Source organism: Annulohypoxylon maeteangense, assembly GCF_022496945.1.
Source record: "Annulohypoxylon maeteangense strain CBS 123835 unplaced genomic scaffold GGS22scaffold_1, whole genome shotgun sequence".
NCBI classification, from domain to species: Eukaryota; Fungi; Ascomycota; class Sordariomycetes; order Xylariales; family Hypoxylaceae; genus Annulohypoxylon; species Annulohypoxylon maeteangense.
Genome location: NW_025953248.1, coordinates 3,966,874 through 3,989,057, shown reverse-complemented (window position 1 = coordinate 3,989,057; position 22,184 = coordinate 3,966,874). Strand labels below are relative to the sequence as shown.

The 22,184-nt window shown below is 47.7% G+C and overlaps 5 protein-coding genes across 5 annotated transcripts; 1 reads left to right on the top strand and 4 right to left on the bottom strand.

The window, feature by feature from the left end:
* Nucleotides 1-1,062: 1,062 nt before the first annotated feature.
* On the bottom strand, nucleotides 1,063-4,111 carry GGS22DRAFT_16633 (uncharacterized protein). Its single transcript, XM_047961831.1, has one exon. It carries the CDS (start codon nucleotides 3,490-3,492, stop codon nucleotides 1,285-1,287), a length of 2,208 nt encoding a protein of 735 aa, XP_047824491.1. The 5' UTR covers nucleotides 3,493-4,111; the 3' UTR covers nucleotides 1,063-1,284.
* A 2,668-nt stretch (nucleotides 4,112-6,779) lies between these two features.
* GGS22DRAFT_151515 (NTF2-like protein) lies at nucleotides 6,780-9,831 on the bottom strand. The gene is made up of 3 exons (XM_047959498.1): nucleotides 8,892-9,831; nucleotides 7,217-8,707; nucleotides 6,780-7,163 (listed from the first exon to the last, which is right to left on the bottom strand). Exons 1-3 carry the CDS (start codon nucleotides 9,393-9,395, stop codon nucleotides 7,122-7,124), a joined length of 2,037 nt encoding a protein of 678 aa, XP_047824490.1. The 5' UTR covers nucleotides 9,396-9,831; the 3' UTR covers nucleotides 6,780-7,121.
* Nucleotides 9,832-10,087: 256 nt separating this feature from the next.
* On the top strand, nucleotides 10,088-13,940 carry GGS22DRAFT_194582 (P-loop containing nucleoside triphosphate hydrolase protein). Its single transcript, XM_047965522.1, has 2 exons — nucleotides 10,088-10,341; nucleotides 10,464-13,940. The coding sequence occupies exons 1-2, from the start codon at nucleotides 10,186-10,188 to the stop codon at nucleotides 13,812-13,814; spliced, it is 3,507 nt and encodes a 1,168-aa protein (XP_047824489.1). The 5' UTR covers nucleotides 10,088-10,185; the 3' UTR covers nucleotides 13,815-13,940.
* A 932-nt stretch (nucleotides 13,941-14,872) lies between these two features.
* On the bottom strand, nucleotides 14,873-16,702 carry GGS22DRAFT_16592 (uncharacterized protein). The gene is made up of 2 exons (XM_047961768.1): nucleotides 16,248-16,702; nucleotides 14,873-16,196 (listed from the first exon to the last, which is right to left on the bottom strand). Exons 1-2 carry the CDS (start codon nucleotides 16,360-16,362, stop codon nucleotides 15,049-15,051), a joined length of 1,263 nt encoding a protein of 420 aa, XP_047824488.1. The 5' UTR covers nucleotides 16,363-16,702; the 3' UTR covers nucleotides 14,873-15,048.
* A 2,909-nt stretch (nucleotides 16,703-19,611) lies between these two features.
* Nucleotides 19,612-22,161, bottom strand: GGS22DRAFT_151506 (RNA-binding domain-containing protein). The gene is made up of 4 exons (XM_047959497.1): nucleotides 21,427-22,161; nucleotides 20,754-21,367; nucleotides 19,802-20,702; nucleotides 19,612-19,709 (listed from the first exon to the last, which is right to left on the bottom strand). The coding sequence occupies exons 1-3, from the start codon at nucleotides 21,943-21,945 to the stop codon at nucleotides 20,342-20,344; spliced, it is 1,494 nt and encodes a 497-aa protein (XP_047824487.1). The 5' UTR covers nucleotides 21,946-22,161; the 3' UTR covers nucleotides 19,612-19,709; nucleotides 19,802-20,341.
* Between the last annotated feature and the right edge of the window lie 23 nt (nucleotides 22,162-22,184).

The following is a 22,184-nucleotide window of genomic DNA, read 5'->3' as shown; positions in this document are numbered from 1 at the left end:
CGTACATGTGTGTGTGTGCTGACGCTATTAATGGGAACTTTTTTTTCTTTTTCTTTCCCCTCCCGTACCGTACCGTGCCGTGCCGTCCCCATGTCTCTGCGCTGACGCGTTAGGGAGGATGCGAATGGGGATGGGGATGGGAACGGGAGGGGGCGCGATAGGATGGTTTTAAATATAGACTTGGCGAGGCGTATGCCGTAAGAAGCCAAGGCCAAGAAATCCAGATTTCGTTTCTTAATGCTTATGGACGGACTTTTGCGCTTGAATATTGCGTTGCCTAAGCCAGGGTGAGGGTATTTTGAGCTCAAGGGGTTGAATTAGTTTAGTAGGTAGACATATCGACTGGGGAATATGGAGATGGCTCGGATGGGGCTAGATTGTTGAAGACAATAGAATACAATCACTAATAATAACAAGTTTAGGTAGTTGAATATTTTAGTTAGAATTTGTACAATGAATTCTCCCACACTACTCAGACTATAGACAGCTCGACCTCGCGTCTCATACACACCTCCCCGCCAAGAGCCGATTGTAGGTAGATACACGCCATAGGCCTAAATAGATAGATACAGATCCCCTCATTAGATCAACAGCAACTCTCGCATGGTGATTGACTAAACACTACAACTTCTTCTCCTCTCACTAACTAGTCAGACACTCGAATTCAACCCAAATACAGAATAAATGTTAATAAATCAGAACACGGCGTTTCGCGAGGGCTGTTCGCCATCATACCTCGGCAGAGGTAGACGGGATCTAGGTGGTATCATGCAAAGAATGTGCGCGGAAAAGGGGCAGCCGAACAGCAGAAAAAATAGTAAACGTATATGTTATCAATGACGTATCGAAAATAGAACCAAAACGCCTTATTCCGAGGGGACGCCGAACGTCCAAAGCGATGATGATTGTACAGCATGCTGTAAATATAAAAAGATGAATGCAAGATAATGCTATATCCAAGTGGTTAAAAAAATGCCCGGCAGCTGCGCCTTTTCCAAAATGCTAAGGAGGGTACAATTGTGTATTGTATCGTCGTGTATGCGTGGATTAATGCTGCGCCGAGGCAGCTTTTGATGAATAACGTCTGAACGAAGGTACTCTTTTCTTCTGGTCGACCCCTTCTGTCTATTCTGTGGCGTAGCCCTCACGTATAAATCCGGGAATTTTGTTCCGTCGATGAGAATTGGGTATAAGCGAGAGTCGTGAAATGGTATTATCGTAATGGAATCATTAAAATGACGGATATGATAAAAGGGAACGGTAGGTTGAGGTCATGAGAGACACTTATTTATACGTATGATTATTTTCTCCCAAGTTCAACCAGCTCAAGTCGTTTGACTTAGATGCCATAGCGAGCTGCGGTTGCGATGACAGACCAGTCGGGGCCGGGATTGTGTTAGGTGGTCCAAGGGCTGTCTGGTAAATGCTTTGACTGTAAGCACTGCTAGGCGCTCGCTCGTTCCCCCACTTCTTCTTCGCCATTGCTGGATCCCAGGTATCGTTAACGCTAGCCGGGATACCACTAGAGTAACCCGAGGACGACGCGGTGGACGCGGATCGTTCTATTTGACCAGACATTCCCTCTGATATCATCGGATTATATTGCGCAACCGTTGGACTGGCCGAGTGAACGCGATTTAACTCTGCTCGCCCTTCAACAACTTGTAATGGCGGGACTGTAGCAGAGTCTTGCGTCATACGGTTCCTGTCGGAATATACAGAGCTTGGTTCGGATGCACCAGTCTCACGGCGTGAATTACTGTTTCCGAATCCGAGGACAGATAATGCGCTGCCACCAGACCAATACCGATTCCAACCAGAACTCCTCCTTAACTCTCCATCTCGGTTTACCGCAGGTCTAGCACGGGGCTTAGGATCATTCGTGGTGGCGGCGAAAGAAACGCCCTTTTCATCACTGACAATAAACTGCGGTTCCGGAGTTATTTGGGGTTGTGGTCGGCTTATGGTATTCTTCAATTGCTGCTTATTCATGCTGCCGATGGAGCTGCGGTTCGTGTCGTTACTCGTCTTGCGCTGTAGGGCAGGCTTTTGGACCTTGCCCATCAATATAGCCATCGACGAGAAAGATCCGGCCGAGTCCTGCGGAGCATGCCCTCGGAATTGGCCGCCTGAAGCCTTCGCCAGTTCCGGACTAAAGAAATCTTTTTCGTCTGGTATTCCGCTTGCTCTTCGCGCATGCCCTGCTTCAACAAAATTCTGCCTTCTCCGGAGGTGCTTAATCCAGAATAATAAGGCCATTAAGATAATGGCAAACCCGAAAATGGTGCCCAACACTACGCCTAAGAGGGTTGTCGGAGCCAGTGTAGTGCTTCCATCATCCGAAGTAGTCGTGGGAGCAGCAGCCGCCGCAGTAATGGCGGACGTAGGAACTTCAGATGAGCTAGCTGTAGACGTCGGAGTAGTGCTTGAAACCGATGATGTTGATGACGACGACTCGATGGAAAAGACCCCCTTCTGTTGTCCAAACACAGCTGTTGCGTTCTTCCAACTGTTCTCTTTCGCATTAAACATGCATAATATTTCATCATCATTACCACCAGACATTACTACTAAGCCATCCGAGTCGGTAGCTATCGAGTATTGAGTTCTCGTATTTTGCGGTGCTAAAGTGGAGTTATATTTCGGCCAGTCCGCAACCGTAAGTGCTCGTTTCTCGATTTCTTCACCATCTCTCGCCGATCTTCGAGTCGAAGCAGTTGTCGAAACAGGGGCCGCGTTTGCCATGGGAGCCGCGCCTGCATTTAATAACATTGTCCTGTTGACAGTGTTTGGCGAGGTAGTAAGGTCGAATGTATAAAGATGTTTACTTCCATCATCACCAGGTATAATAGCAGCCTTGATCGAGGTTGAATTTTTCGGTAACGGATCAGCGAGTGTTATCCCTGAATCGGCCCAAGAAGCGGCCGGGTCAAAGAGCATCACTTTTGTGTTAGTAGGGTTGCCGCCGATCAATACCGCCTGTGACTCCGACCATGGGAGAAGGATGGGTGCGACACCTGGAGGCGAAATAGTCGATTGAAATGCCAGTACCGAATGAGGTTCGGATGCAGTGACCGTGAAGGTTTGCGAAGACAGATTGGGTTGTCCATCTGTTGATCCCGAATATATCAAAATCGAATCGCTGCTGTTGATATATGTCGCACTATGCCAAGTTCGATTTTGGGTGACCAAAACCTGTGGTGTTATAGTCGCCCATTTTCCGGTAGAATATGTAAACTTTTGAAGACCTGGATAATCCGCTGAACCTGATTGCCCACCTACGACAAAAAAGCCAGCCGTCGAAGAATCCTTCGGTGTCGAGCCGACACAAACACCACCTTCAACTGGTTGACCACTGGCTAATTTTGTCCATTCAGCACCGTCTTCCAAAGCCAATGACTCGAATCCCGCACTCGAGTATGAATAGAGGGTATTGTTGAAGAGAACGCTACAAGCGCCCGTCAATGACACCGACGGTTTAGGTAGCGACATGGTGAAAAGATATATATCTTCAACCCCACGACAATTCTGAATGAGCGACAATACCAAATAACGTGGCCTCCAAACTATCGCTACCTATCACAAGGTCATGGTCAGTTGCTAAAAAGGTAAGACAAATCTGCACAATGCCGGAATCGGTGGTCAATGTCGTGTTAAGATAATAGAGGCGCAACGCTCTGTCTGTAATAACAATCGAGAACAGTGAAGCAACGCTATTAAAATCGAACAGCAGTCTCCAAAGTTGATAGGTTTTGTTTGGCGGATGGCTGCTTGAGCAATCCGACGCCGAAAAGAAGTTGCCGTCGAGGTATCTGATAGTTGGCTAGGAGTTGTTTGCAGCTGAGCAAACTCGACTCTCGAAGCAACAGGGCCGGCCCACGTAGGACAAGATGATCTACAGAACAGAATTCGGTAGTTTCTTTTCAGAAAAGGAGATGTTTCCGTCTTCGATTGAGATTGACTGAGATTGACAGAGTGGAAGAAAGGTGGGAACGGTCGATCGTTCTCCTTGACAGGTTTGGTGTCGCAGGATGTAAAACCAAGCAAACCACCGATACAAGCTCCGAATGCTTTGCCTAAAAGTGTAGCCCTGCTCCGTATACTACGTAGTATCTAGCGTCAGCTCTTGTGGATAGATATATTTCAAGGTGTGCCGCAATATAGGGATATCATACACTAAACACGAAGGAATGGAAGGAGGGTTTACGGCGAAAAAAAGATCGAAGAAGGTGTGAGGTTTAGACGACCAGCGATCGAAAAACACTGACGAGAAATCCTGTCGAATAGAGGACGAAGGAAGACAAGGAGAGAGAATACCGCAGCGACGGAATGGATCCAAAGGAAAGGCAAGCTGCAGCAAGAGAGAGTAGCAGGGTCACTGGGAAATGCGAGGTAGAGAGAGAGAGAGCGTGCTGAACGTATGAGAAGAGGGCACAAACAGAGAATGACAAGAGTGATCGAGCACACATCGATGAGAAGGACGAGAATACGACCTGGGGCATAGACCAGGGGTCCTTGGCGGTTTGTGGATCGCCATCTCCTCGCCGAATGGAAAACCGGCAATTTTCAGGGGTGGAAGATAGCGTCAGGTACCTTAAACGACTAAAGTACGTCCAAGCTAGTGCCAACAGCGCCTAATCTGGCAAGAGATGCAAAGATATGCAAGGTACCCATCCGGGATCGTAGTACATTCAATTACCCTGTGGCTGGGCATGTAAAGGTTACCATACTTAGTGGGCTTAGTACGACGTAGGGTTACCAGCAAGAAAAGGGGCAGGCCTTTTTTATCCTTGCCGATTCCCTCTGATACCACCACCTTCTCGCGTGGTTGCGGGTCTCGCAGAGGATTTTGCTCAACGTGCTTAGATGAGAATGCGAGCTGATATTGCTCCGTCGCTCCGTTTATCTCGTCTATCTTCACTCATCTTCCGATGACATATGGCTAATATCATGCGTGGTTGATGGTTAATGGTTAATGGTTAATGGTTAATAATGTATGCATATCTTAATGGTATACATAAGCTTACACCCTATGCAAGTAATGCAAGTAATGTGTGAGAAGCATATCGAAAGTCTGGAGTCCAAATCCAATTTTACCCGTCCATACGACGAGTTGAACGAGCAGAACGAGTTGGAGGTTGGGGGCTGTGCGAGCGAGAAAGTGACTGGAGGAAACGAATGACAGAATTGTCCAATCGAACGGGAGAATCGTAACATGATCTTTGGATAGGTCGTTTCCTTAGCATCGTATACCAAGCAGGTAGGTAATAACTAGTGTAAGACCAGGTACCACGCTTTTCCTATTGAGGTTGGAATATGGCGGGCACTAACCACTAGAAGAAGGAGAATATATTGTGAAACGGCTACCCCACTCTATCCCGAACTCATAAACGACGTAAGTTTGGTTGATATGAAGTACCTATGTACCTTATTAAGACATTGAAGCCTTAGTGTGCGAGATTCAATTGGTCATTGGGTAGTATCGAACGGAAATCGCTACCGATCAATTGATCGTCTTTTATTTCGTACCTACAGAGCACACTTTGCAGTTCGCTACTGCTTGAACGGCATGGCATCGTCGGCATTCAGCAGAATAGGCATGTACGATCGTTTTTAAACTCCACTACTTCCAGCGTCTTCGATTGTTGGATTTTTGGTGCTTTAATCCAAACCAAGCTAACAGATGGATGATCACTTTCAACCGATTCTGCCAACCAACCAACTCCGCGATGTTTGGTGTTTATGATAGTTGAAATCCGCCGAACTGGATCGGACCCGAAAGGCAAAATTGAAAGGGAAAAAAAGAAATCGTGCCGAGGAAGGGCAAGCTCTAAGCTGCTTCAGAATTATTATTTTTGTCATCATAGCTCATTTTGTTTGTCACATTTGCTTAAAAGAAAACTACGAAACGTGCGACAACTCCCATCTCAGAATATCCTTGGAAGAGGCGTTGCGTCTCCTTCAAACATTCGAACTTGGCCTAACTAGGTCACGCTCACTACTATTTTTATAGTATATTAGCTGCCTGCTATGTATAAATGAATCAGTTTACGTGGTTACCTAGTAGGTACTAGTTAAAGTATTACTATGGGATATTATTTCGGGTCTTGCAAAAGATCTCAACGACCTTCTCTATTGAAGAATCACTAGATTTGTTAAATTCATCGGTGTACTGAATAACCATAAGCGGTCCGATTCGGTTCCTTACAGCTCAGATGTCTTTCCAACATCGTCACAAATGAACAACGGCCTAACCTCCGGCTGACAACGGTCGTAAATACGGCCAATTTTAAAGGTCGCTCAATGTCGTCATCCCGTTTATTCTCTTCCAACCACCAACCGCATGATAGATCTGTGCTAGGAATATGTAGATGCAAATCCGCATGCCTGCCGAGATCAGCCTAGCCGCAGGCCGCAACCCTCTCGTGATAAGCGCCGAGGTACAGACCGTCACGGCTCTTGCTAGAAACAAGCTCATCACGAACCAATTATTCCTTTCCTCATTTCCCAATATCCCGCTTATCTCTCATTCCTAAAAGCGCGCGGTATCTAAATGTTACCACTACTTAAACCACATGAACCATAATTCCTATTTTCCAATTGGCTCAACATATATCCCATAATCTTATCACCAAGAACTACCGTTGGAGACTTCTAGGTTAGGTATAGATAGACAAATGCCGCTAACATCAATAGAAATCGATACCACGCAGGTAGTGACATCACAAATCTCTTCATAGAATAATCAGAAACATATCACAGGTGCATCAAGAGTGTTGTTTTGGCAATTTTTTAGTATTGCTTGATGGAGCTTTGTGTGGATGTAGTGAATCCGACAGCTTCGGAACGTAGATCAACGAGAGCTAAGCGCGCAGTATCTTGGGCGGGAAGTCTCAATCCGATCAAGAGGGTCATAGGCGGACTTTAACAAATTTCATCCATGCCACCTCGTTCTCACAATATCCTCCTTGCTGTAGTATATGTACAGCCCAACCTTGCCTTCCCTCGCCATATCCCGGAATCATTAAAACCATCCCCCATGAACCTCAAACTCCTGAACCATGCAATGCCATCGCGCGTAGAAATTCCAACTCGATTCAACCATTTTTACGTCACAGTTCCTATTGAGACGGGTTTGCAAAGGCTTCAGCCGGTAATTGCGCCTATCGTATTGTTAGTCTCTGATACTCCACCATCTTTTTTGGTTATTACTTACTCGCTTGTCGTTGAACATCACTAGAGCCTGGTCAAAGTTCCAGTTGACGCCGTCAAGGCACAACTTGGAGTATTCTGGGGTCATACCAGTGCGGTTGCACACCTCGATTACCATCTGCTGCTGTAACTCCAGGTTCGGTTGAGCAGCTGGTGCAGCGTTTGGGACCAGGCCTGGTACTGGTGCCTGTACCTGTGCCGGTGCCGGTGCCGGTGCTGATGAAGGCAGCGGGCTGAAGGGTCTAACGACGAGCACATCGCTGATGACACGAATGGGGTTTCTATTTGGTGTGCCTGGACCTAGAACAAAAGTCCGGGAGAAGCTTCGCTTAGCGGTCTTCAAAGTGACAGGCTCTTGATCATCGAACTCTCCGTGGATGGTGAGGACCATTCCATCCACACTAGATCGGTTTTGACTAGTTGGATCGTATAGGCCATGAATGGGATGGCAGTCGATAATGTACTTGTTGAACTCCCCAAGTAGATTCGGGTGTCGCGTAGCGGGTAGTTGGTCCCACACACTTCGGATGAGATTCGGTCCAAAAAACACACGCTTGCTACGAGTGTTCTCATGTGTAATCTTAACGTGATTACGCGAGAATTTGATGTATGACCCCCATCCGGCTTGCTGGGCATACGAAGACGATCTGGGGGCGGTATTGTTTACTGATATAGAGAATGTGCTCTCGTCTTCGTAGTACTTGCCAGCTAGGCTTGTCCGATCAGAGTCGTACATCGGGATGAATTCCTTGATGAATCCTTCACCAATTCCGTTGATATCTCGAAAGTCCGCTCCATTTTGCGGGATCGGTGTAGGTCGAGAGGCAAGTTCCATTGCGGTAACTTGTTCCGGTGAACGAACCTGAACGTTGCTGAGGTTCTGTAGTCTCGGAAACCAAGCCGTGACCTCTTCTCTGTAGCTGGGAGTTGTCGTCTCGATAGGATTCTCGTTGAGTAGAAAAGTCTCGAGTTTGCGAAGGCGGTGTCGCCATTTTTGAAGTCCTCGCAAGTCTTTGAAGTGATTTCGACTTAAGTCTAGGTTGACTAGGTCGGGAAAGGTATCGGCCAAAGCCATAATCTGATGGACATCGTCGATGTTGTTGCCTGCAAGGCTGACACTAGCAACGGCTTGGCGCTTGTCCTGGGGTGTCTTGAATAGACCATCACAGACGGCCATCAGAGCTTTGAACAGCTTCTCGGGTTTACTTTCACCGCTGAAGAATCCCATCTGGTTGAGAATCTGATCTTCCCCGAGGGTAGATAGATTTAATAGCTTCGCCGTAGGGTTATAGCGTAAACTAAGGACATTGCGTAGTTGATCCTTGATCTCGAGGGCGGATGAGGATAAGTTAGCCTCGGGTAGTGGAGCCTGTCCTCCAGGAACCTCCGTAATAGCTAGAGGTGTACCGGCGAATGTGAAACCATCCACCTTAAGAATCTCCTCTCCATCTTGCTTGCTTGTCGAGATTTGTACTAAGTCACCAATAATGTGTGACTGCTAGACGTTAGCAAGGTAATGAAACCTTGATAATGCTCTAGGAATCCGGGATAGGTATGCGGCTCGTTGAATATTGTCTCTCCTCGTTTCTTATTGCGAGCTATATGGCATGATAACGAATACGGAGAATTTGCGGCGCCCCGTAACCCCCCAGATTCTCGGATAGAATGCTATCACATACCTTCTTAATCCTGATGGGTCGTGTAGTTTTACCAACAGTCTGGGCTTTGCGTTCCAGGAAATTGAGCAGCTCCTTTAGTCCACCTCCTTCGTTGTGAGCGGCTTTGCTCGACTTGAGACCTGCGACTTGTAGTGTCATCGTCTCTTGAGCGTTAACACGTTGAGCGCCTCGTGGTCCTGCAGGTATTCCGTTCGCGAGGGCTCGTTGGATGATTTGTTGTGCTTTTACCGACGCTCTTGGCGCGCGAGATCCGTTCGCGACTTGTCGGTTAGCGCGGGGTGCTGTCGGAATAGAATCGTGATGGTTGGCACGTTTCGCCTTTTGCGACGAACGGTTGGTGCCTGTAGGGGCGTCCATATCGAGGTCGCCATCTCGGTCAACTCTCAATGCTGCATTTCCGCGACGCTTAGCGATACCGCCTCGGCCGCCTGTCTTCGTTGCAGAGCCTCGGCCGTTGCGCAAGCCAGAAGGGGCTGATCCTCTACGTGGACCAGAGGGAGCCATGGTCGCTTTGTGAATAGCGACAGGTGCACGTGATGAGATGTATTTCAAAGGTCGGGATAGCGGTAGACGTTATTGCGCAGAACGCAGTAGGCCAAATTAGAAGGAGGGTTTAATAAAGCCGTTGGTAATAGATTGCAAATTGCCAGAGGCCCGTCAAGGAAGTGTGGCGGTCTCCTAGTGCAGCGAGAAAACCATTTAATCGTGGGTCGATTGATGGCGGGTTGCCTAGAAAGTGTGATATAATTGCGAAGTTCGTCAACTTTCCCGAGGCAACTGAAAGAAAAATATAAAATAGAGAGATGCGTTCTCTCGTAATGATTGCGGTATCAATACGAAAGACGAATCACTCGGATTGTGGTTGTTTTGTCTTCCTAGTAAAGAAAGTGACCAAGGTAAAAAGGTTGAAAGATGGAAGGTCGTGACGTCGGAACAAAGGCTGAAGAAAAAGAAAGTAGGTGTTGCTCAGGTGAGACTAAGGGAAAAAAGGCATGCACAGACCACTGTATGACTCTGATTAAAGTTTTAAGTAGGTGACTCAGCCACCAAACACAGTGACAGTGGAGATCAGCCTAGAGCAGAGCCACACAGTACACCGCAAAATAAGCCACAATGAGCACATGACTACGCGAAATCTCAACGCCAATTAGTCGACGGATTAGGAACGCTACTATTAGTCAAACGCGATAAATGTACACCGATTTCCAAGTTCCCATATCAGCCGAAGGATGACTGGACCAAGAAACTACTTGGTACCGAGGGAGTTATGTGATATCTAAAAAAGAATTAAGCCATGGATTCAGATGAGTTCGACGATGATATCGCCGACGAAGATCTGATCATCGCCGCCAGTCAGGCCCCGGCACCAGCTTCAAGTCGTGGTCCAGTTGCCAAGATTAATCAAGGTCGATTTCAGCCCCACGCCAATTCAACTCGGCCAAATTCAATGGTATGAGTCCAGTATCTTCTTTACACGATCATATACGAATTTTAGTTATTCTTATATGACGTTTCATATTTGGTCAATGCCTTGTATTATGTTCAGAGGATTCCCGCTGATATGCACTCCAGCAAAGCACAAGTTCTAATAAGCAACCATTTATCGACCTCGATGATCTGCCGCTGGACGCATTCTCGAGTTCTTCTGCCAATAACAGAAGCTTCTCAGGAAGTTTTCGGCAACCGTCTCGTATTGGTGGACCAACCCCTGCTTACAAACAGACTACCCTATTTGGTCAGACTATTCATCAAGATCAAGATCCCGGGTCTTCTCAGGCAAACAGGAACCGTGTCTTCCGTGCAGATCTACCTCCTGAGCCGCCAACTCACCATGAACTTGACTCGGAAGCTATGAAGACTTGGGTTTACCCCACTAATCTGGGACCGACTCGAGACTATCAATTTAGCATTGTCAAGAATGGGTTGTTTAATAATACCCTTGTGGCTCTTCCAACGGGCTTGGGAAAGACATTTATTGCGGCTACGATTATGCTAAACTACTTCCGCTGGATGAAATCAGCCAAGATCATATTTGTGGCTCCTACCAAGCCGCTCGTATCCCAACAAGTCGACGCCTGCTTCACTATAGCCGGTATTCCAAGGTCACAAACGACTCTACTCACAGGCGAAATATCTCCTGGTCTCCGTGCGGACGAGTGGGCATCCAAAAGGGTCTTTTTCATGACCCCGCAAACGTTAGAGAACGACTTGTCTTCAGGATTTGCCGACCCCAAGTCTATTGGGTTGTTAGTAGTGGATGAGGCTCATAGGGCTACTGGGAATTATTCCTATGTGAAAGTTGTCAGCTTCCTGAGACGTTTTACGAGTAGCTTCCGAATACTTGCCCTAACTGCGACCCCGGGATCGAGGGTTGAATCGGTCCAGGAGGTAATCGACAGTCTTGGTATCTCACATGTAGAGATCCGCACCGAGGAGTCCATTGATATTCGTCAGTACGTCCATTCAAGAGATGAAGATATCGTATTACTAGACCCGTCAGATGAAATGAATCACATCAAGGAGCTCTTCTCTAAAGCGTTAAAGCCGCTTGTAGAGAAGCTAAGCCAGCAAAATATATACTACGGCCGTGATCCAATGGCACTCACTACATACGGCCTTCTTCAGGCGAGGAAGGATTGGATGGGTCGGGCTGGGCAGCATGTTAACCAGGGAGTGAAATTCATGATGATGGCAATCTTCTCGGTTCTGACAAGTCTATCCCATGGCATCAAGTTACTCAACTTCCACGGTATCAAACCATTCTACGACAGTCTTGTCCAGTTTAGAGAGGAGACCGAAGGAAAAGGTGAAAAGGGCTCCAAATTCAAAAAACAGATTATCGAATCTCCCAGTTTCCAGGAAATGATGGATAAAATCGACGGTTGGTCAAAGAAAGACGACTTCATTAGCCACCCAAAACTCACGTACTTATCCGATACTGTTCTGAATCACTTTATGGATGCTGGCGAGGGCAGAGAAGGAGCTACTACTAATACTAGAATCATCGTTTTCAGCGAATACCGAGACAGTGCCGAGGAGATCGTACGAATCCTCAACACCCACAAACCACTTATCCGCGCCGCTGTGTTTGTTGGACAGGCCGACTCAAAGAGATCAGGGGGTATGAAACAAGCAGAGCAAATAGAACGCATACAGAAATTTAAGGCCGGTGAATTTAACGTCCTGGTCGCAACCTCTATCGGTGAGGAAGGACTTGATATCGGTCAAGTTGATTTAATCATATGTTATGATGCGTCCGCATCTCCAATTCGAATGCTTCAGAGAATGGGACGAACCGGAAGAAAACGAGCAGGCCGCGTTGTCCTATTACTGATGCGTGGAAAAGAGGAGGACAATTATGCCAAGTCCAAAGATGGCTACGAAAAGATGCAAATGATGATATGTGACGGAAGTCGCTTCAATTTTCGCCACGACCTATCCGCGAGGATAGTCCCAAGGGACATCCGGCCTGAAGTTGATATGAGAGCCATAGACATTCCAGTTGAAAATACACAAATCCAGGGTCTTCCGGAGCCCAAAAAGGGGAGGGCCAAAAAGAAGAAGCCACCAAAGAAGTTCCATATGCCCGACGGCGTAGAAACAGGCTTCACTAGCGTTGCTTCGCTCCTAGGTAAGAAAACGAAACCAGCAAAGACGGAGAAGGCCTCTGATCCCATCGAGGAAGAGAAGGTTGCCGATATACCAGCTCTCGGCCAAGTTATATTAAACGAAAGACAAACAAAGGAGCTAAATAACATATACAAATTCCTTCCATATAATAATCGAGATATGGAGGATATCGATCAAGTGGACTTGAAGGCACACCCTAGTGCTCTAAGAACACTTCGGAAAACTGTAGATCTAAAGCACGGGGAACACGCGAAGCGGTGCGTGGGATTATTCAAAAGATTATCGAAAGCGAAGTCCGCCTCAGATCATCCGTATTCAGAATCAGATGCGCGTCGATATCTTCATCTACCGCTGCCAGACTATGCACCTGACTCGGATGGCGAGATTACCGATCCAGGACCAGTTCGAAAGAAGAGGAAGGTGGTAGCGCCAACCTCGGAGGATGGTAACGAAGTTGAGGAGGTATCAGCCGCTCCATCACGACCTAAGAAGGCCCTCAAGCCTACAAAACCGAGCCCTGCAGTTAAACGCACCATTTTAAAGGAAATCATTGAGGATGAAGAAGAGGAAGATCATCTCCCACCACCTCGAAAACGTACCACTGCCTCAAAAGCGCAGCCGAGACAAAAGGCAAAGGCCAAAGCGACGACCCCGAAAAAGTCTCGTGGTCGACCTAAGAAAAATCAAATTCAAGCAGCCTACGACGAAAGCGCTGACGAAGGCGATGACTGCCGGCGTACTAGCGACCTAGAATTGACGGAAGACTCGGACAATGGGAGCGACCTTGTAGACTTCATAGCTGGCGACGACGAAGCCACATCGACTCCCGCAGTCCCGACCTCATCCATGTCTTTCGTCGTACGAAAATCCCGACGCAGGTCTACCTCTCCTATTTCGCCATCTGCCTCTTCCATCATCGATAGCCGTCCCCGTCAAAAAGAAAACCAGAAACAACAGAAACAGAAGGAGAAGAAAAAACCTTACTTTGAACCGACACGCTTCACTGCCACTCAGGATAGCCTTAATGATGACGACAGTATCCCGTCCATGAGCCAGCTTGTCCGAAGCAAACGCGCTTCAAAGAAAGCCGCTGCTTCCTCTGTCACTATCCCTACTTCGCCCGCCGGTTCCGAGGACGACGATGGTAGTGACACCGACGTCCCAGTCCGGAAAAGTGCTAGTACACGTAACAGGGGGAGAGTAAAAACAAAAAGACAGAAAATATTCGTGTCTTCAGACGATGACGACGATGATGATAATGAAGTACTAGTAGAGGAAAGCGACGGGTATTAATGGATAGATAACAGGTCGGGTTTTTTTACGTATTGTCGCTTTGAAAAGTTGTCCTTGCTATACCCTGCCCCGAGAAAAATCTGTAGCTACAGTACCTAGCACAAATCTAAGTTGCCCCTATTAACCAGATGAATTGGATATATCTTTCATAATGTGGTGTATACGCGTACTGCGGCCCAATACCAAACCTATCATACCTACCTCTCGAGATATGCACCAATGTCATATCTCCTCCCTGCCCATGTACAACGTGACAAATGCGTTAAACAATAAACGCCCAACTACCTCCCTATAGGTAGGTAGGAATCTAGGCAAGGTTTCCCGACTTGGGTTGTCGGAGCAAGCGTAGGTATCGATACTACGTCCCGACGCAGCGCGATTATTCAGAGCCACCGGCAGACCCCTTCTCCGTAGCTATGTGACGGCACATCCGCCTTGGCTCTTTTGCTATGAGCCCGTCTTGTTCGAAGTTGGGATTTATTTGTATACCTGTTGCGTAGGTATTAAATGATAGAAGTATCCAGATATTAGATACCTACCTAGGTAGGTAGATACATATCTATGAGAACTCAAGTATCTGCCCAAGGGCAATTAAGTATTTCCTTTCAAAACAGTCTAGTATAGGTAAACCTAGGAAACCCTTACTAAAAGAAAGGAGGTGTTCCAATATCCCTTTTAAGATTCTTCGAACCCTCTTCCTTCTTCCCTCTTCTCATATCATCAAGAATCTGGACCATTATAGTATTATGTATAGTTCTCGTTATGATTACTGCTAAGCTACCTAACCTATCCCTAATCCCTTCGTGTCCGCAAAACAACCTGACACGAACCAAGCGAACGCATATCGAGCCAGTCGTCTCAGTCAAAATTACTCTTATTTAATCGTTCTGCAGCAAAATACACTCGTGTCAACTTGACCAGACAGTCGTCAAATTGCCCCGAAATATCAACCTCAAACTCCCACACATAACAAGGATAATGCTCGCGGTCGTGACCTCGATGAATCCTTTCGTGCCACTCGACACTAGAAAGCTCGAAAACGCCTATGACGATATATAGTGCTCCAACTTCGTACTCCGGCAGGCGTCATGTGAATATGGCGGCTAATTATCAAAAATGCATAAGATGCCCTAAGCTGTAGGTCATCGATTCGTAATACGTTAATGCGTTGCCTATCCGCTGAAGGCAAAAAAGAGCAATATCAAGCCCAGCTCGGTATCCTCCGTGGCTTGTCTCACGCGGCTACGCTCCTCCCCACTGCGGTGCCCCAACGGAATCTCCTCAGAGTCCCGCCGCCACTCCTAATAACCTCTCTTCCGCAGCTGCTGCCATCGGCCACCGCGCTCGCGTTGCCTACCGCACCTAGACCATTCAAAGTCTCTTGACGACCGACCTCTCTTCCAATGACATAGCCAGCCCCGAAGCCGACGACGGATACCAACACTACCACGCCAGCACTTACGACCCAGGTCATGAGCGTAGGACTGATAAAAGCTTCCTCTCCTGCAGCCGCGTTCGCTCTCTTCTTCTTGGTGGCTCGAGACGACTTCGTATTCGGCGTAGGTGTGGCGGATCGCTTGACTTTCTCACCCGCAGATTCACGGTTCGTGGCTGCTTGCGGGGTTGGCCTGGAAGGTTGTGAAGCCCCTCGTGTCTGGGTTGACGGAGATGGCCCTATTAAGTCGGCTTCGGTAGCGAAGCGGAACTCAATAGGTTGGTTACCGGTGGCGGCATTCGAGCGTTCGCCCATCTCTTTCTCGCCATCTTTCGATCGCTTACCTGCAGCAGCAGCGCAGCTAAGCAGGGTTGTCAGACTAGCACGCAACGCAGCATCGTTATCAGCCTGGAAATTAGGAGAACGACGATCAACTCGAGTCTGGGATCGCTGGCCGAAGGATGGTCTGTGATGATGTTGGGGAAGGGATGAGGTTGTGGAGTGGCGATGCATCAAGTGGGAAGGCGGATGTGAGAATGCATTTGGCTGGGGTTGGAAAGGCTGCTCTGAAGGGCGAGTCCCCAGTGCTGTTGCGCGATCGTCGTCATCGCTCGAGTCGGGTTCGACAGGTTGGACTTGTCGCAGTGGAGTGCTTCGGACAGCTTGGGGTGAAGCGATATTTTCGGCGGAACTGGTTAAAACTCGGTCGTCCTCGCTTTCACTCTCCTCATATTCTTCTTGGCTGCTGCTCGTACCAGTCTGACCAACCTGGCCGGCGACAAAAGTGGGCTGTGGAGCATCGGAGCGCGCATAGGATTGTGGATGCAAACGTCGCCGTCTTTGGCCGTGGTAGGTCGAGCCTACCTGTAGGCCCGTGGTGACAATCTCGTCGCCGATAGAGGATACGGAGGATGATGATGGGTGGGAAGAAACCTCGACCCATGATTCTGCTAAGGCGGTGAGAGTTTGTTTATTACACTTGAACCAGTCAGGCTTACCATCATTCCGCTGTCGCTGTTGGTTTGGAGCAGCAGGACCGGACGCGGATCGCATCGCGGTGGATTGAGAGACCCGCTGGGGGTTGTTGCCACGTTGCCAGGTCTGGGCCGACATCTTGTGCAGACGAGGATATGCGATGCGTTAAGGGAAGCAGGTGAGAAAAAAGGGGAAGATGCAATAGACCCAGACTTTCAGGTAGATGGCGGATAACGACACCTTAGAATGGAGTACTGTAAGTGGCCTATCGATTATCAATAATGACTGGAGCTGCGCAGTTCACCGACGACCGGGCGATTAGGCTTCTGGAATTTGGGGGCTTTTGGAGGCTTGGGGGTACCAAAGCTGTTCGTCTCCAACGAAAGGACAGCAAAGAAATCCCCCGCGCGCTCAATTAAAGCAGGGATCCGCTGATCTATGTTAGTTTATTCGTGCCAGGTGTTGTATTTGTATTTGTATTTGCATTCGTACGGTTACGGTACATACAGATTTGGGCACGCGTACGTGAGAGAAGTGCGAGTCCGGCGGGGGTTGTTTGGTCAATAACGATTCAAGAAGGACAACGGCTGAATATTTGAGATGGACCGGAGAGAGAAAGACTAGGGTTCATGGGTTCATAACCGAATGGTTGATGTTTGAAATGTCGTCAAAACGAACGATGCTGGAAAGAGAAAATCAAACGAGACAGACGGCAGACGCAAGGCGAGGGTCACACGCAAGGTACGGTTCGGAATGTACTTGTTTCTCTAGCCGTGACTTCTTTGTTTCAACTTGCTTAACTCGCTCGCCTTGTTGTCTTTAGGTAATAAGAACTAAAGTAGCTAATAACCAGCCAAACTTAAAACACGTCCACATATAACTTGGAGGTAACGCAGCGGAATAAATGGAAGGAGTAGAAGAAAGTTCGATGACAGACTTCCTAATTTAACAGGAGCGACGTACTTGGCGGGGAACTAATGACTGCTAATAATTTAAATAATCACTAACGACAGCGCCTCCCTAAGACTTAAGTTACAGGTTAGTGAGATGGGTGGAGGGCTACCAGATGACGATATCCCACTTGTAGGCCTGTACCTAGGCCTGTAGGTACCATGTACAGGTACAACCAATCGGTGGATTTGAAATAGCGTCTTGGCAAGATCTTCCAATCTTGCCGATAACGTCCCAGAATATGCCCATTCAATCTAAACATTTTCTTAACCTTCTCAACCCTCTCAACACTTTGATCTGCCCAGGTATGCATCATTCAATGATGTGCCCAACTAAACGCACTAACCATGCAGGTCAGCCGATATGAGAGTCTGACTCCGTGCTTGAGACACTAACAATCGAGGATCAACAATATAAGCTTCGTAACCTTTCAGAATAGCGTCAGAATAAATGGGCCATGTGTGAACCACCCGAAATGGCACTGTATTACACTGTGTTTTGATCTATCCCCTATATTATCTAACTAGGAAATTGTCAGCTTTGCCACAGCATCAAAGAGTCTAGGGGATAGTAAACTTACAGTGTATTACAGTAGTATTAATACATGGCTCGCACATGGCTCACTTATTCTGACGCTATTCTGCCTTTTAAAAGCATAGAGAATGAAGGGCAGACAGGCTGGAAATGATGGTGTCATGCTCACTCTCACCTGATAGGATTCATCTGTGATCGTAAATATCATTGGACCGTATCCAAGCCCAAAGGCAGTGTAGAAGGGTCCATGTGCAACCAGCCACCTAAGGGAATCCGTATGTCAGGCACTTGACACTACACCTTATTAGGCACGCGGGTGGGGGTTCACTATTACATCAACAGCAGTAGCTCTTACATAGTACTTTCTTTGCTCACCCATTTAACTAAAACCTTACCCCAGGTATATCGAATGACTAAAATCCATCTAACAAATGAAAAGCTCTGTTGATCATCTATTTAAAGGCCAAAGTCTGGGGAATGCTCGAGTTACCGTTATTCTATCCGTAACATAATGTCATAGTCAGTGGCGATAGTTCAACATAGGCCTCATCTAACATACCTAGATAAGGAGATGCTTACGGATGGGAATCGGGATGTACCGCAGAAAGTAAAGCAGAACTCAAAAGCACAGGAGCTCCTTTCGAAATTCGAGTGTTTCCACATCACGGGGACTGGACTTCTGCAATCCATATCCGGTTCGACATTACCCTAAAGCCTAGAACTCGGTTCATCAAGCTCGTCCGCTCCGACGTCGACTTTAATGCCGCAGAAATAGCAGCTAAGTCCATCCAGTATCATAGGATATAATTAATAAATAATACGGACTCCTAATTCCTGAACCAGACACCCAAGTAAAGGAGTCGGTATGCTAGGTAGAATAGGGGTACCGCTGCTAGATGGCGTAACCGTGTTGAGAAGCTCATGGTACGAAGACTTAAAGAATTCAAGCAATACTGTATAATCCGCAGAGAAATTCTACATGGTGAACGACTATAGACTAGAATGTAGGTAATTGTTATAATCTTGGACAAACATTAAGAATTTCGATGTTACCTTGATATGGGTAGGTAACTACATATAGATAGCAAGAATACTCCTATCCATCTTAGTCGAGTTCGTTCCTACCGCATTCTAGACCACATACGGTAGTAACAAGATCTTTATTCTAAGAGGAAAGAATCTCTTACATCAAAATCCCGAATCGAAACCACCTACGTAGAAGATAGAAATCCCAGACCAACATAGAACAAAACGAATCCTACCTAACATTGTCAACTTCAATAATACCAAATACAAAAATCAAGACTAATGGATGCCTCGCTTTGTACTGCTGAAGACACAGAGTCAGGTTCAACCAATAGTCGCAAAATCATGTATCTCATTCTCGTCGCGTGTTACACAGTACTCCTCATATCCCATATTGGCTTTGTCGTCGGTTTCTAGTACGGCCGACTCCTTGGCTCCGCGACACTTTGGCTAGAATATGTAGCGAAGGTACCTCGAGTAGCACCACACGAGCTGGCACCAAGCCACTACGGTAGCCCCGACGAAGCCGCAGTGCGTCAAATCGACGACAAGCTTATATAACTTATTGATAACTATATTGCCTTCACGGCGAAGCGAGTGAGCGTTCGCTCCGTATCCTTGTGTTTGCTGCCTCATATTCTAATCAAAACGGACGATTTCAAGGTCTTCTAGTAGCGATATTTCTATCCTCTTAATCACCAACTCGAGCAAAAGCAACGAGCCTCTCCTTATCGGTATTTTCTTGTGGCCTCCCGACAGATAGTTGAGAATTTCCCACCTTCAACATCGTCACAAGCCACGACATATGATACGGAGTTAGATATCCAATACACCGATAATGGGACAGTTTCTAGACTGGATGGATGATTGGGAATAGCGTTAGTTCGTGTGTGCTGTCGAAGGTAAATTGTAATTATTGAGAGCGCCCGTTAATAGATCGTATCAAATTATTCGATTCATGTCGCGTATGTTCACTTAAAATATAAAAATAGGATCAATAATGGGAAATTAAGCGGAATTCACTACGGATCTGACAAATCTATAGACTTGTGACGGTGAAACCTACAGAAAACATGAAGTGTGGTATACTCACCGAGCCCTGATCATCCCCCCGTCGGAATAGTTGCAAAAGAAAATGCTCACTGCTCGTCTCTCATACCCATAGGAGAAGAACTTTTGTATGCCCTCTAACGCCGTCATAAAGCCCTCGTAATCTAGAAGCTTGGTCCGCTTCAAGATGCATGGGATATCATCCCACACATAAGAAGGTTCATACCAACTCCGTTGACCAGAAAGAAGCCCTCAGAGCCCACAGAAGGAAAAGCCGACCTGATGAAAACTGGTATATGGGAATTAAGGCGCGTAAGAACAGCCTGTACGTAACCGCGCCATCTCTTCGAAGAAGCCCTCGAGCCCTCAGAAACCACAAGGAGGTTACCCTCCGATCAAGCCCTCAGGTTGAATCACAGCTTCTTGTTGAAGCTTAGCCCTCAAAGCCCACAACCCCAGAGGGGTTTAGATTTTAGAGAAGCCGACGAACCCACTAAGCCAACCGTCGTGTGTCAAAGAACCCTCAGATGGAACTGCCATGTGCGGCTATATCACTTTAAAAAGTGGTCTTCTTGCCCTCAAACTGTCGCATACCACCCCGGGAGGAAGCGCCAAACCCACCACCACGTCCGCCACCGCCACGACCACCGCCGCCACGACCGCCACCACGTCCACCGAAGCCACCGCGGCCACCACCACGGCCACCACCTCGGCCGCCAAACCCACCACCGCCTCGGCCACCAAAGCCGCCGCCGCCGCCCTCACGAGGGGGTCGTTGGCTAGCAAAGTCAAGGCGGACGGCACGAGCATTCCGTCCCTCGCCAACATAAGCACCATTCTTCACGTCAAAGGCGCTCTTGGCATCCTCTACCGAGTTGAAGCTGACGTAGCCGAAACCCTTTCGGTTTCCAGAATCGCTATGATATAATTAATATTGACTCTTTTTGATGGGGAGCAAAAAAACTTACGGATCGGTAGGAAGTCGAACACTCTTGACTTCTGCGACCTCGCCGAAGAATGCAGCGACGGAATCCTCATCAGCATCCCACGGTAGATTGCCAACGAACAGGGTATCGCTTTCTGCGCTGACGGTATCTCCATGTTGCCGGGCTCTGTCTTGGGCACGAGCATTAGGTGTGGCGTCATCAGCAGGGCGGGGCTTGGAGGGGTCAAGTCTCATTCCACGGCCTTCGAGCTCGAAACCGTTCATCTTGTCGAAAGCGGCCTTGGCGCCCTCATGAGATGAGAAATCAACGTATCCAAAGCCGCGAGAGCGTTGCATAGCCTTGTCAGTGACAACTCGGGCACTGGTGAGATCGGCAAACTCCTTGAACGTCTCGTACAGCTTGTCATCATCTATACCCCAGCCGAGGTTTCCAACGAAGAGAGTTGTGTATTCGTCCTCGGAATTCTCCTCGGTCTTGGTCTTCTTGAAAGGGGTAGATACCTCCTCTTCAGCCTTGCGCTTCTTGGGTTGTTCAGACTTCGTCTCGGCCTCTTCAGATTCCTCGCTGGAGTCTTCAGAGTCGTCAGAATCCTTCTCATCCTTAGAAGAGTCGGAGTCATCAGAGTCGGAGTCAGACTAGAAATTCACATTAGTATGGGCTTACCTAAACAATGCAAATATAAAATGCGACATACCTCTTCCTTAGCCTTGGCCTTCTCTGCGGCAGGCTTAGCAGACTTGGCAGCAGCGACACCACCATCTTCGCTATCATCACTGTCTTCATCAGAGTCGGAGGAATCCTCAGAATCAGATGACTCCTTGGCGGCCTTGGCCTTGCCGTTGGCGACCGGCTTGGTAGTCTTGCCATTGACTTTGCCATTGGCCTTCGCCTTGACAGCGGGCTTCTCTTCCTCGGACTCAGAAGCATCTGAATCGTCGTCCGAAGAGCCGGAGGCATCTTCAGAGTCAGATTCCTCGGAAGCAGAGTCAGACTCATCCTCGGACTCAGATTCAGATTCGGGTTCTACAACCTTCTTCTTCTTCTTCTTCTCAAGCTCCTTGGTGTTAACGGCCTTGGAAGCAACATCCTTAGCAAGTGCCTTGGACTTAGCCTTGGGGGTGTCAGTGGATTTTTTGATGCCAGCGTTTTTCACGGCCGTGAGGGGATTGGCAGCCTTGGCGGCTTTGCCGTTTGATTGTTTGACCTTGCCCATTGTAACGGAACGATAGTAGGGTTAAGTGACTGATTGTGAAAAACCTATGCGCGACTTGCGAATTAATGAACGATGTAAGGAAGAAAAAGGATGAAAGACGAGAGTGGGCGCAAAGTTGTATTTCAATAGAAGGATGGAAAGGTCGTGGTTGGTAGCTTGAAAAATTTCTAGACCTAGGGTCTTTTCTTGTTAAAAAATTCATTCTGCCTGTGGGGCAATCCCGGGCGGTGAGGGGTAGT